Source organism: Pseudorca crassidens, chromosome 18 (assembly GCF_039906515.1).
Source record: "Pseudorca crassidens isolate mPseCra1 chromosome 18, mPseCra1.hap1, whole genome shotgun sequence".
NCBI lineage: Eukaryota > Metazoa > Chordata > Mammalia > Artiodactyla > Delphinidae > Pseudorca > Pseudorca crassidens.
Window position 1 is genome coordinate 1788360 of NC_090313.1, and position 12552 is coordinate 1800911.

A 12552-nucleotide genomic window follows, 5' to 3' on the forward strand; every position below is an offset into this window, starting at 1 on the left:
AGCCTGCGCAGGGCTCTCCTGAGTCCAAACGACCCCCTGGGAACTTGTCCTCAAAGCTAATCGTGAGTCATCCTTTACTCGGGGCAGAAAACGAGCATCGAGTCAAGCTGTGCCCCGCTCCACAGCCACACCACGTTCCAACACCTGTCTTAGGTTCGCGTCATATTTGGTGGAGAGAAGAACTACCTGACTGACCAGACTCCCCCTCCTCAAGATGAGCCTCTGACGCTCCGCCAGCCCTACACCAGCTCGAAACGCCCGGGCTCACGCTATTTTCAGGCCACAAACACGTACGCTTTCTCCATTGCGACTGTAGCCATGAAGCCGAAATGCGGGTTGAGTGAGCAGATTTCAGACCACGGCTCCACGTACAAACCTGGGGTCTCCCAGAAAGCCCGCCACCAATCTGCAATTCTGTCCCCCTTCCTAGGTGGAATAAAATCAGGCTGACCGGCCACGGAGCCTATCAGCGGCCAGACCAAAGCCGTCCTTCTGCTGTCCTGTTACCTCAGCTTGGAAGGAGAAATGCAGGCTGTTACAGAAAACCCAGCCGCATCTCCCTAGACTCAGCACATGATGTCAAGCTCAAGAACGGGCTTCAGGGCCAGCGGCTCCGCCTACCAGTGCGCTTGGAAACCGCATTCAGCCGCTGCACCATTTCCTCCAGGGCCATCTCGTCATTTCTGAGCCAGAACCTCATCCTGAGACCGAGCAGAAGGGTCCGCAGCCCTGCTTTCCTCTGCACCAGAGGTGCTTTATGGGCGGGGTAGGCGGTGGGGAGGGGGCCGGCAGCGCTGCCTTCCCGGGATTGGTCCCCGAGCCCCGCCAAGGAGGCGCGCCCTGCGCGGGGTGCGGGGAGCTGCTCGGCGGCAGCGGAAGCGGAAGCGGTGCGCGCCCCGCGTCTCCCCGCGGCCACCTGGGAGCCCCGCGAGTGCACCCCCGCGGTGACCAGGGCGCTCGGCAAGGGCCCCCTCGCGGTCACCCGGGAGCCCCGCGCGCGCACCTACGGACCCCGGACAGTCCCGCGCGCGCACCCCCAAGGCCACCTGGGAGCCCCGCGGGCGGGCGGGCGCACCCCGCCGCGACCTCAGCCCGCAGCGCGCCCCTCCCCTCCCCTCCCCGCGGGCGCAGAGGCGCAGCCCGGCCCGGCCCACCCCTCCAGCCGCGCGACTCTGCGCCCTCCCCGGAGAGACAGGGGATGCTGCGGGCGCGAGCACGGGAACCTGCCCGCCGTTACCTCCGGCTGCCCCCAGGCAGGTGCAGAGGCCGCAACAGCCGAGCGCGCCCTCCCCGCGCCGCCCATGGTGAGTAGGTCGGTGGGTCCGCGGGTGGAGGGGTGGACCGGCCGCTCCCCCTGCGCTGCCTGCCCCGAGGACGCGAGGCGCAGGAGGGAAGCGCGCGCCCAGACTTGGGCCCTGGGACCTCGCCACGGTTGGCACGAAGCCACCCAGTGCGTTCTGCAGACCGGCATCCTGCAGATGCCAGTCGTGAGTGTGCCCGGCCATGAAACCACTTCCCAGGGATGTGCGTGCACCACGTGTGCGCTCTGACCCTGGCTGGCCTCTCCTTACCGCGGGGCTGGCCATCCCTTAGAGGCTGGCATCACAGAGGGAGTGTCTCGGGAGGAAGTGCCCGTTTTCGTAAGTGGTTTTGGGGATTCAAGTGGGCAGCTCGCGTCAGCACAGTGTGTGCCCACTAACCGTCGGCACCGATGGCCAGGAGCTGGGGGGTGGTGGTGAAAAGGTGAAGGTTGCCCAGCGTTTGCCCTCAGAGCTCAAGGGTCTGGGGGCAAGAAAGATCTGGAAACACATAATTGCAACATGAGATGAAGGTACGATAGCCACACATGGAAAGTGGAGCAAAGCTAAGAAACTGATGACTTTTCTTTTTTAACGTCAAAACCCACTGAATGTCAGCAGTTTTGTGCGGTTCAGAGTGGAGGCCAGCGAAGAGCGTGGGGGTCAGGAGAGGTGTGAGCCTCTCCCTGTGGACACACGGCCTGGGCTCCTGCAGCTGATGCAAACCCCGCTGTACCTGCGCCAGGCCAGCGTGCCCCCATCACGACCTCCCACCTCCAACTTCAGGGAAGGCCAGTCACCTGGCGGAGCGTCCAGAAACGCTGGCCCAGCCCTCCCCAAAGTGCAGGGGGCACGTCTGCCTTCCCACTGGTCCAAGGGCAAAAACAGCCACACTTGTCCAGGAGCACAACTGGCCCCAGGCCACGTGCCCTCAGGCCTCCACGGCCACCTGGGCGGGGCCCCCTCTCTCCCAGGTACCACCCCGTCCTCCTGGTCCCGCCTTCCCCCCCGCTTCAGGCACAAAAGTGTACGCAAGTGGTGCTCCAACTTGAGGTGACTGGGGTCTCCCGAGAGCTCGTTAACCCCAGAAGGCCAGCACCCTCCCCCCAGCGTTCCCCATCCAGTAGGTCTGGGGGACCCAGGAACATGCCCTTCTCACGGGAACCCCGGTGACGCTGGTTCACACTTTGAGAACTGCTGCCGGGGTCTAGCCCATCTTTAAACCAAAAGCAAAACAAAGGGAAATGCAAACCTCTGGCCGTGCTGCTCTCACTGGCTCCCGCTCCCTTTGTCAGTCAGCTGTTCCCACTCACTGTCAGCTTCGTCCCCTGAAGCACCTCTCGCTGGTGCATTTCTGGGGCCAAGCCGCTAACTCCAGCGCTGCTTCAGGGTCGAGTCTGCTGGCCTCGGTGCCCAGGGCACTGGGCTCCTTGCTGAGCTCAGGTGTTTGCTCAAACTGTCTGGATGTCATCTTGAGGGTGTTTTGTAGCCATGATGAACATGTAGACCACCAGATCACCCTCTCCGGTGTGGGTGGGCCTCGTCCAATCAGTCGAAGAGGAAAAGATTGAGGTCCCCGAGGGAGAGGGAATTCTGCCTCCAGACTGTCCAGACTCAGCTCTTCCCGGGTCCCCAGGCTGCGGCCATGCTGCACACTGCAGACTTGCAGGCCTCCGTGATCCCGTGAGCCAGTCCCTCCCTCCCTCTCAATCTATGTCGGACCTTTACTCTCTCCTTAAATTACGGCACACGTGGTGCCGTTGCTATGAAAATCACTGGATGTGGCGTAAAGTATAACAGTCATGACGACCCCGCCCAACACTACCGAGCGCTTCCTAAGCTCTTTCCATGATGTGAACGATTAAATCTTCACAAGGATTTGGGAGGCTGGCACTGTTTCTACCCTGCTTTACAGAATAAGGCAGAGAGGTCCAGTAACTTGCCCAAGGTCACACAGCTGGTAAGGTGTCAGAGACAGGATCAAACTTCGATGCGTATAAACACAGGCCTAAAAACAAGTGTTTGCTTCAGGGAAACACTGTCACGGATCAGTTGGAACGTCACCCCCAGACCCCCCCCCTGCACAGCGCATCTTAGCCCGAGTGTCCCAAGAGCACAGGCCTGCTCTGCATCGCTGCCTCGGCCCGTCCCAGAAAGAGGCAGAACGTAAGATTATCCCCGGATACTGCACACATCCTCTTAGCAACTGTTCCGGAAAGTCAGCCCTGAAAGGGGAGGCGAGAAACAGGAGAGCTGGGAGGGTGTGCAGGTCGGGTTCTGAGAACCCAGGCGCCGGGGGAGCCTGCCCTCGGGAGAGAGGAGGGGGCCCTGGGAGAGGCGGCGACGTGGCTCTTGGAAGGTAGCGGGAGCCGCCCGCCAGGCCTGGGCGCGCTGTTTCGTGCACTAGACTGTCCCACACGGCGGAGCAGGGGGGCAGCAAAGAAGAAGAGGAGACTTGAAAAGGATGCTGTGAAGAAACCCACAGCTTTGGGCAGACAGCCTCACCTGTGAGCTGGGGTACAGAGCCAGCCTCCATCTGAGGGGGCATCCCGGAGCCCTCGGGGACCTCAGGACACACCCGCCTCTCCTGGGCAGCTTCCCCCTGGGCACTGGGTCCAGGTGGTGCTGAGCAGGCGGCGCGGCTGGGGGCGGTCCCGCCCTCACGGGGCTCCCAGGATAAGCCCCGGGCCAAAGGCGCGGACAGAACACTCCGAAGACAGAAGGCAGGGTCACCCGGGATGCTGTGGGAGGGACCAGCTGTGGCTCAGCCAGCACGTAGCGTGAGAATGGCTGGAGGGTGCGCAACACCAGGGATGTCAGGGATGCAAACCAGACCTCGGGGAGACACCCCCTCACACCTGCCAACAGCCTCATGAAATAGACGAGAGACGGCAAGCGCTGGTGAGGACACGGAGAGCAGGGAGCCCTCGTGCACTGTTGGTGGGAACGTAAACGGGTGCAGCCGCTGTGGGGAACGGTGTGGAGGTTCCTCAGAAAACTAAAAACAGAACTGCCACGTGATCCGGTAATTCCACTTCTGGGCATTTTTCTGAAGAAAACAGAAACACTAATTCATAAAGATATAAGTACCCCTACGTTAACTGCAGCATTATTTACAGTAGCCAAGATATGGAAGCAACCTAAGTGTCCATCGACGGATGAATGGATGACGATGTACATACACACAATGGAATATTACTCAGCCGTAAAAAGCAATGAAGTCCTGCCATCTGCAGCAACACGGATGGACCCTGAGGGCGTTAGGCTGAGCGAAATAAGTCAGACACAGAAAGACAAACACTGTGTGATCTCACTTACATGCGGAATCTAGAAAAACCAAACTCAGAGAAAGAGTAGGATGGTCGTTACCAAGGGCTGCGGGCAGGGGGTTGTCGTGGGAGATGGGCAGATGGTGCCCCAAGGATACAAACCTCCCGTTACACTTACAGATGAGGAAGTTCCAGGCTCCATTGTTCAGCGTGGTGACTACAGTCATCAACACCGTATTCTACATGTGAATGTTGTTAAGAGGGTAGATCTCGAAGGTTCTTACCGCAGAAGCGGAGCGGGAACTGTGTGACGTGGTGGAGGCGTTCACTAAGCTCATCGTGCTGTTCACCTGAGGTACCGTGTATCACACTGCCACACCGGGCACCTGAAGCTCAACAGTGTGTATAGGGGCATCCACCGAAAAGGTGGTAGCGGTCCCATGGCCCAGGTTTGGTGCAGGGGCCCCAGGGGAGGGTGGCCATCACCGGGATCGGCTAGAAGTGGTACCACAGGGGTGGCGGTGGTGCGCCTGGCCAACCCCACACGCTGGTCTCCAGGAGACAGCCCGCAAGTCAGCCCGCACGTGCACGTGCCTGCATCTCCCCGCCCTGCCCCGCCCTGGGTCCAGGGAGACGCTGGGGGGAGGGAGAGTGGAGAGCAGCGCCCCATCCATCCCAAACCTGCGCCCAGGTGGGGCAGGACAGGGTGGGGAGGGAGAGATGGAGACCAGGTTTTACATCAGGACTGAGCCTTGGACACTGAGCTGAGCTAACTGAATGACAACAGTTAATCCACTTCTAGACTCAGAATACAAAGTCACTGGGACCCCCTCTGTAGGTAACAGAGGGGCTGGTCTGGGCGTGGCCACACCTGCTGGATCCCGGCCCAGTTCGGGGAACCTGCAGACGGCATCCTGTCTCACGAGGCTCAGGTTAACCAGACGCCTCCACAGACCGAGGCCCTGCTTCTCCAGCTTTGCCCTTTCACAGCCTAACGGGCTCTGCATTGCCATTCCTGAGCTCAGCAAGGAGCCCAGTGCCCTGTGCATTCTAAGAGGAGATGCAAAATTCAGAGTGCTTCCCTACTGTCACAGCATCACTTACCTGGTAGCAAGGCAGGGTGTCCCTTTCATAATTTACTGGGGATTTGTTCAAGGGAAACTTCACAAAGATCCCCCAGCGGCCCATAACTGACTTCTGACCAACTGGGGCAAGGACTCTGGGACGCAGGACTGACCGTCCAGAAAGATCCCAAATGGGAAAGTAAAAGCCTCTGGTCTGAGTGATGCTCTCAGGCTGTGAGTGAGCAGGTGGGGACCCCCTGTGGAGCCTCCTCAGAGAGGGCTCTGCCCCGAACTCAGCCCCTGTTCTGCTGGGGCCACGGGCCCCCCTGCAGCCACACAGGGCAGGGCCTGGGGGGAGGGCAGTGCCAGGTCTGGGATCCCACCCCCACTCCCTCCCGCTTGCAGAGCACTGGCCTCCTCGGGTTCTGTGGTTATTTTAAGGATGTCACCAGGCTGGGCTTCAGCCCTGCCACCTCCCAGCTGGGCACTTTGGGCAGATCTTTTGGGGCATCGGGCCTGTGCATCTCCTCGTGGGCCTGAGCAGCCTCCAAGCCAGAGAGATTCCGACTTTCTGGGAAGGACGTTCGTTCAGACGTAAAGCAGGAAATAACTGCAAGGACCCACTTCACACTTCGCTGCCGCGCCGGAGTCGGCGTGGAAGCCATAGCAGAACGGCATAGGCTCGGGCTCGTAACAACAGAAACTTAGCTCCCACGGTTCTGGGGTCTGGACGTCCAGGACCAAGACGCCAGCGTGGTCTGGTCTGGGGAGGACCCCCTTTCTAAGGCTCCTTGCCGTGTCCTCACACGTGAGAAGGGGTGAGGCACTCTCTCGGGTCCCTCCTATAAGAGCCCTGATGGGGCTCCACCCTCACGACCTAATCACCCCAAAGCCCCCCACCTCCTAACACCATCACCTTGGGAGTTACGATTTCAACATATGAATTTTGGGGGCGGGACACAGCCCGTCCACGGTATTCTGCCCCTGGCCCCCCAAAATCCACATCCTCACACGCAGAACGTGTTTGTTCCGGCATCAACTCAGAAGAGTCCCGAGTCTCACCTGAGCTACACGGCTGAGGCGACTCACCGGGGCCAGGTCCTCTCCGGCCGAGAGCCCGGGGAACCGGACAGGCGGCCGCTTCCGAGGGACAAACAGCCCCGTCCCAAAGGGGAGAAAGGGAAGAATGGAGGGTAGCAGGCCCCGAGCCCGTCCAGACCCTAAGGCCCCGGGGGGGCCGTCTTCCAAGATGGGGCGCGGGGTCGGTGCAGGCCCCAGGGGCCGCCCTCACGCAGCCTTCCCAGCTTGGAGCCCCGCAGAGAAGACGCTGCCATGACAACACCAAGGTTTACCCCCGGACCCTCCGGAGGGGCGGCCACCTGGGCCTACAGCGCACCTAGGCCCACACCACGCCCGGGCCCCCCAGGAGCGAGGTGCTGCGATGCCGGGAGCAGCAGCCCCCCGGCCCTTGCACTCAGCTGTGACGGCAGCCCGGTGGCCTCCGGGGCCCTTCCTCGTTGCCCTGGACAGCAGGTCCTGGCTTCGTTTGCTCACAGTCACGGCCGCGCTCCAGTCCTCCTGAGCTCTCCGCTTTGTCCCCGGCCGCCCGGGGAGGGGGAGAAAAGGAGCCGTGGTTGCCATGACGTAGGCGTGTTGCTACAAAGCCCCCAAAGTGGCCGGGCTGCCTGGCCGTGAGGACAGCAGGACCCGCCCACCTGGCAGCTGGCAAGACCCCCACGCCACACGGATGCACAGAAGACAGCCCAGCAGACAAGCCTGATACTGAAGGAGGACTCTGCGGGTGTCTGGCTCTGACAGACACCCGCTCGCGGTCAGGTCAGTGGAGCCGCGCGAGGCTTTAGGCCCAGCGCGCCTGGCTTCCAGGAGCCCTGGTCGGAGCACAGCTGACGCAGCCTCGCCTGGGGGCCGCCTCGTCCATCCCAACAGCGCTGGATGCCCCGCGAGGAAAGCGCGCGGGCCGCGAGGCAGGGACACAGGCTACCCGAGGACAGTCGCGGCCCGGGGGACGCGCTGCTGTCCCTCGGGCCCAGCGCACGTCGGCAGGTGCTCTGACTCTAAAGGGGTGTCACAGACAGGCGAGGTGCTCCGTTAGCGCACACCGACCTCGCTTATAAGTGAAACGAGCTTTCGGAGCGGGAACCGCGTGTCTGTGTCCCTTCTCCAGACCCTGACCCTCCTGCTTCGCTCTATAAACACGGCCCGTCGCCCAGAACAAGTGCTGGCTGGAAACACAAGAGTTTTAAGAGGCAAAATGCTTAAAGCGAACTCGCACTGTGACGTCTAACGTTCTCCTCACGTCACGTGAACCTCAGTTCAGGTTCTCAGGACAGAACATCAGGTCCGAGCAGCGACGCGGGAGGCTCCAGGGTTAGGGCCGGGCGCAGCACCGGCCCCACGACCTCGCACCTTGTTGGGCTCTTTCGGTTCCCTGGGAATCACGCCTCCTGGGAAGCAGGAAAGATAACTCGGTGCACGGTGGCATCTGGACTTTCTTCCCTCATTTCAGATACTTTCCAAGAAACCGAAGGAGACTAGAGAAGAGCGCGTGGTAGGCCCTGAAGGGGTCTGGCACCGCTCCCTCTGGGACTCAGTGCAACACTGACGCCCGGTCCTAGAGCAGCTGGAGTTGATTTTAGTCTCCGAGCGCCTGGGGATCTCCTGTGCGTGCGTTTAAGAGGCCCCCACGTTCGGGGTCGTGCACGTGGCATACCCACCGTGAGCCCCAACCCTGGGCCTCTGGGGAGACATCCCCACGGAAGGCCAAATGCTGACAGTGTGCTTTTGGGGGTGGAAACGCCCCTCTGGGAGACTCTGCCTAGCAGCGCAGCTCGGAGTTTGGGTTCCAGAGTCAGCAACCTGGGCTCACATCCTGGCCTGGCCACTTACTTACTGGGTGGGTGACCTCGAAGAAGTTTCTTAGTCACGCTCTGCCTCAGTTTCCCCATCTGTGAATGGGGACCACAGAACACCTACAGCACTGGGTCGTTTTGAAGATTAAATACGTGGAAACGGTTAGAAGAGTGCCTGGCACGTGGCACACATTCGATAAATATCGGCAGTGCTGTAACATTCAGAGAATCAGGCCTCGTCCCCGTGGTTCAGGGCGACCGGGGGGGACCCCACGCTCGCCTACCCCTGAGCCCCGAGGCCCGGCACGGACGCGAGGCTGCGCTCCCGCTTGGCGGCGGGTCCACTTGTCCAGCACGGACTTGAGCCGCCCCCTCTGGGGCCCAGGTCGCGGCCACGTCTTCTTCGTTTGCCCGACTCCTGAGGTCTGATGATGCGGGGCCCCCAGCCTGGCCGTGGCCCAGCGGCCCCTCAGGGCACAGCGGGTGTGACACGGCGTAGCTCCGAGTATCCCAGGGCTGTTTCCTCCTTGCGGGGCAAGCCACCTTATGTTTGCAAAGCCGCGCACCCAACCCCGCAACGAGCACACAGAGCCCGGAAACCCAGGGCCCGGCCCTCCCGAGGCCCAGCCGCCTCATCAAACCAGAGTCCGGGGCCTTGGCCGCAGGGGGTGCCGCGGGGGGGGCTCAGCCCACAGGGGACGGTTGTTCAGAGGGGCCCACCTCCAGGTGGCCCCTGCGGCTGCCGGACTAGGTCAGGGCAATCGTGAGGTTCAGTAAAGAGAGAGTGAAGAATTAAAGCGGCCCCGCTAACACCTGTTGTTCTTTTATTTCACTGTTTCCATTTTTGAACAGCTCTACTGAGGACAATTGAGATACGAAGAGCCACGCCGTCGCCATGTACGGTGCGATGAGCCTGGACCTGCGAGAGCACCGAGAGCCCCTCCACAGTCAGGGGAACAGAGGGAGCCCCCACCCCGAGCTGCCTGCACCCCCGAGCTGCGGCCGGAACACTTAACGTGAGACCTGCCCTCCTGACGCGGTTTCAGGTGCACAGCACCGGGCTCTCAACCAGGGCGCTGTGCCGTCAGCAGCTGCGGAGCACCCTCGTCTCCGTAACCGAGACCCCACGCCCGCTGAGCCGCCCCTGCAGCCCCGGCCCGCCTGCTCCTCTGGGTCTGACTATTCGAAGCTCAGCCCTTGCAGCCTTTGCCCCTCTGCCTGCTCACGTCAGTCGGCGTCATGTCCTCCAGGTCAGTCCCCGTTGTGACAAGCGACAGGATTTCCTTCTTTCAGGCTGGCCGTCCTAGCCAGGCGTTTAGAGCACAACACCAGCGTGAGGAGGGGGGCGGTGGCAGGTGTCCTCTCCCCCGGGAGGTGGGGGCTGGAGCAGGGACGGGGGACACCAGGGCAGCCCAAAGGGACCTGAGTCGGTCGGGCAGAGGTGGGGAGACTTCATTCTTTTGCTACCACTGTGTTTGAGGCCTGGGAAGGCGGATGTCACAGGAAAGTGAAATACTACCCTGGCTCCAGGCAGTTACAATCTCATCGGGTGATAAGACAAGTTTGGGAGAAGCTCCAGGATAAAAGCAAACTTGACTCAGGACTTCACAGCCGCTGGGAAAGGCCAGGAGGGTGGCGGAAGGAGACTGTCAAATACAGTCCCCTCCAGAGAGCGCCAGGGCGCTGGACGCAGACACAGTCTTCCGGCCGGGCGGCCCCCTCCTGGCAGCAGCTCCCAGGCTCCCACTAGGAGGTCGTGGACGGGAGGCCAGGGAACAGGGGTCATGGCAGTCCCTGGAGGCCGGGACACCCGCAGGGGCTCTCCCACCCCTGTCTCTGCCATTTGTGCCCCTGCACAGGTGAACCCCGTGACAGAGATCACGGCTTCCGTCTTAGGCTCCCGCGGCCCCTTGGACGGTTGGCGGCTCCATGTGTGTCCGCTAGTGTCCATCTTTGTCTGCTGGACCCTGGAGGAGATGGACACCCACGTCAGACCTCTGTTGGATTAGTGTCAGGTGGCCAGCCCTTCACCACATCCTACGGAGATCAGGGCTGGAAACGTTCCTTCCACCAAAAATGCACGGAATAAGCACTGATGCCGAAATAGGGCCCCTGGCAAAGGGTCGCATCCTCTTACCCCCGCAGGGAGCAGGGCCCCTTTCAGCTCCCTGGGGGTGGGGTGTGCCCAGCACCAGCCCACAGAACAGACTCGCGCAAAGTAGCCCCTCACACCCGAGGTACCTCGGACCTTCTGGGTACCAGCTGCTCTCCGTACACAGTATCTCTTCCCCAAATGGGCGGGTGTGTGACTGTCGCCTGCAGCCTTAATTATCCCCCCCCCCAACCGGGCTCTCCCTGGCAGTGGACTTGACGTCTGAGTGGAGAGGAAGCGGCTAACAATAGGGGTCACCGGTGGGAATGACAGCGGGTCTTTCCGGGGGCGCCCGCGCTGACGTCTCTGTGCTGTTTATGCTCCTTCTCCGGGGACTTTGGTCCAAAACAGTAAACATGGGGAACATGCCAATCTGTGATTAGGAAGCTGGTTTATTACTTTGTTTAGAAAACTAGTAGTAACAACTTTAAATTTGATTTTATCGTATGTTTTCAGATTCTCCCCACCCAACAATCCACAAAATACCCGAAGGTCCAGAGGAGGGGGTCACAGGCACTCAGGCTCTGCAGAGGCTCGGGGGCTGGTACGTGGGCCGTGGGCCTCCTGTCTCTCCCCGGGGACGTGGTCAGTGGAAAAGATGACGCAGGGGCGCCTTGGCGCTGAGACCTCCAGGAAGGAACCGGGAAGCCGGGCATGTGTGTGAATCGCACACAGTGACACCAGCGGTGCCGCAGGGCAGTAGGGGAGGGTGGGGGGCAGTGGGGAGAGGGCGGGGGGAGGGTGGGGGCAGTGGGGGGAGGGCAGGGGGGAGGGTGGGGGCAGTGGGGGGAGGGCAGGGGGCGGGGGGTGGGCAGGGGGAGGGTGGGGGCTGTGGGGGGAGGGCAGGGGGAGGGTGGGGGCAGTGGGGGGAGGGCGGGGGGCGGGGGGGAGGGCAGGGGGTGCTCTGAGCTCCCTTGCAGCCCCCGCTGAGGCTCCAGCAGCAGCAGCAGGCAACCACATTCCCCTCGGCATCCGCCGCTGCCTCCATCCCCTCTGCCTGCCACTGAATATTTAAACATACCTGATTAATTTCAGAAACGTCATGTATTCAAGTGTTAACTAAGAGGCCGTATTTTCCAAGGCTCAACACCAAGGTCACTGAAATTGAATTTAACCTACCTTAACATGTATTTTAACTTGGAGATCTGGACCTATAACTCTGTAGCAAATGTTTATTTTACGCCAGCCAAGGTCACAGCTATCTAAAAGGAGAGCTCCTTCCCCCTCCTTCCCACTGCAAGTAAGAGTCTACGTCCTGGCAAAACCCCTCCTACCCAGCACGTGTGGACCTGCTGGCAGTGAGTGAACAGGGCTGTGGGTTATTGACTCCCTTTTTAAAGTCACTTGTAGGTTCACAGGCAGTTATAAGGAATAATCCAGAGAGACCCCTTCCCCCCAACGGTTACAACGTACAAAAGTACAGTAAGATGTCACAGCGTGGACAGTGACACCAGCACAGCCCACACCCTGGGCTCCCCATCACCACACGGCCCCCTTCACAGACACCCACCTCCCTCCCACCCCCTCCTGAACCCTGGCGACCACTAGTTTTTTCTCCATTTTCATGGTGCTGTCATTTCAAGAATGTTCTCTAAATGGAATCATTCAGCCTGACTCTCTGGAGGTTCATCCAGGTGCTTTTGTGAACCTGTCGTCTGTCCTTGCTCTTGCTGAGTAGTTAGCGTTCCACAGAGTAGAGGGACCACAGCTTCTTCTAGCCATTCACCCACTGAAGGACGTGAGGGTTCTTTCCAGTTTGGGGCTACTATGAATACAACTAATGGAAACATTCGTGTGCATGAATTCGTGTGAATATGTTTCTCTTTCTCTGGGATAAATGCCCAGGAGTGCAATTTGCTGGGCTGGATGACAGCTGCATGTTTTGTTTTCAAAGAAACT

General features: G+C 60.6%; 1 protein-coding gene across 11 annotated transcripts in view; it reads right to left on the reverse strand.

Moving 5' to 3' along the window:
- The window catches only part of MCF2L (MCF.2 cell line derived transforming sequence like), a 120088-nt gene that overhangs the window by 84167 nt on the left and 23369 nt on the right, over positions 1–12552 (reverse strand). For 2 of the 11 annotated variants that reach the window (XM_067713769.1, XM_067713768.1), the window contains exon 1: positions 1238–1483. The exons of 2 other annotated variants lie outside the window; for them this stretch is intronic. Coding sequence is in view for 2 of the 9 variants with exons in the window: in XM_067713782.1 (XP_067569883.1) it covers positions 622–700 (79 nt within the window). In the remaining 7 variants the exon portion in view is untranslated. Of the gene's footprint in view, positions 1–294; positions 530–621; positions 849–1237; positions 1484–12552 lie in introns of those variants that run through there. 7 more of the 11 variants (XM_067713782.1, XM_067713774.1, XM_067713773.1 and 4 more) reach the window with 6 other exon arrangements.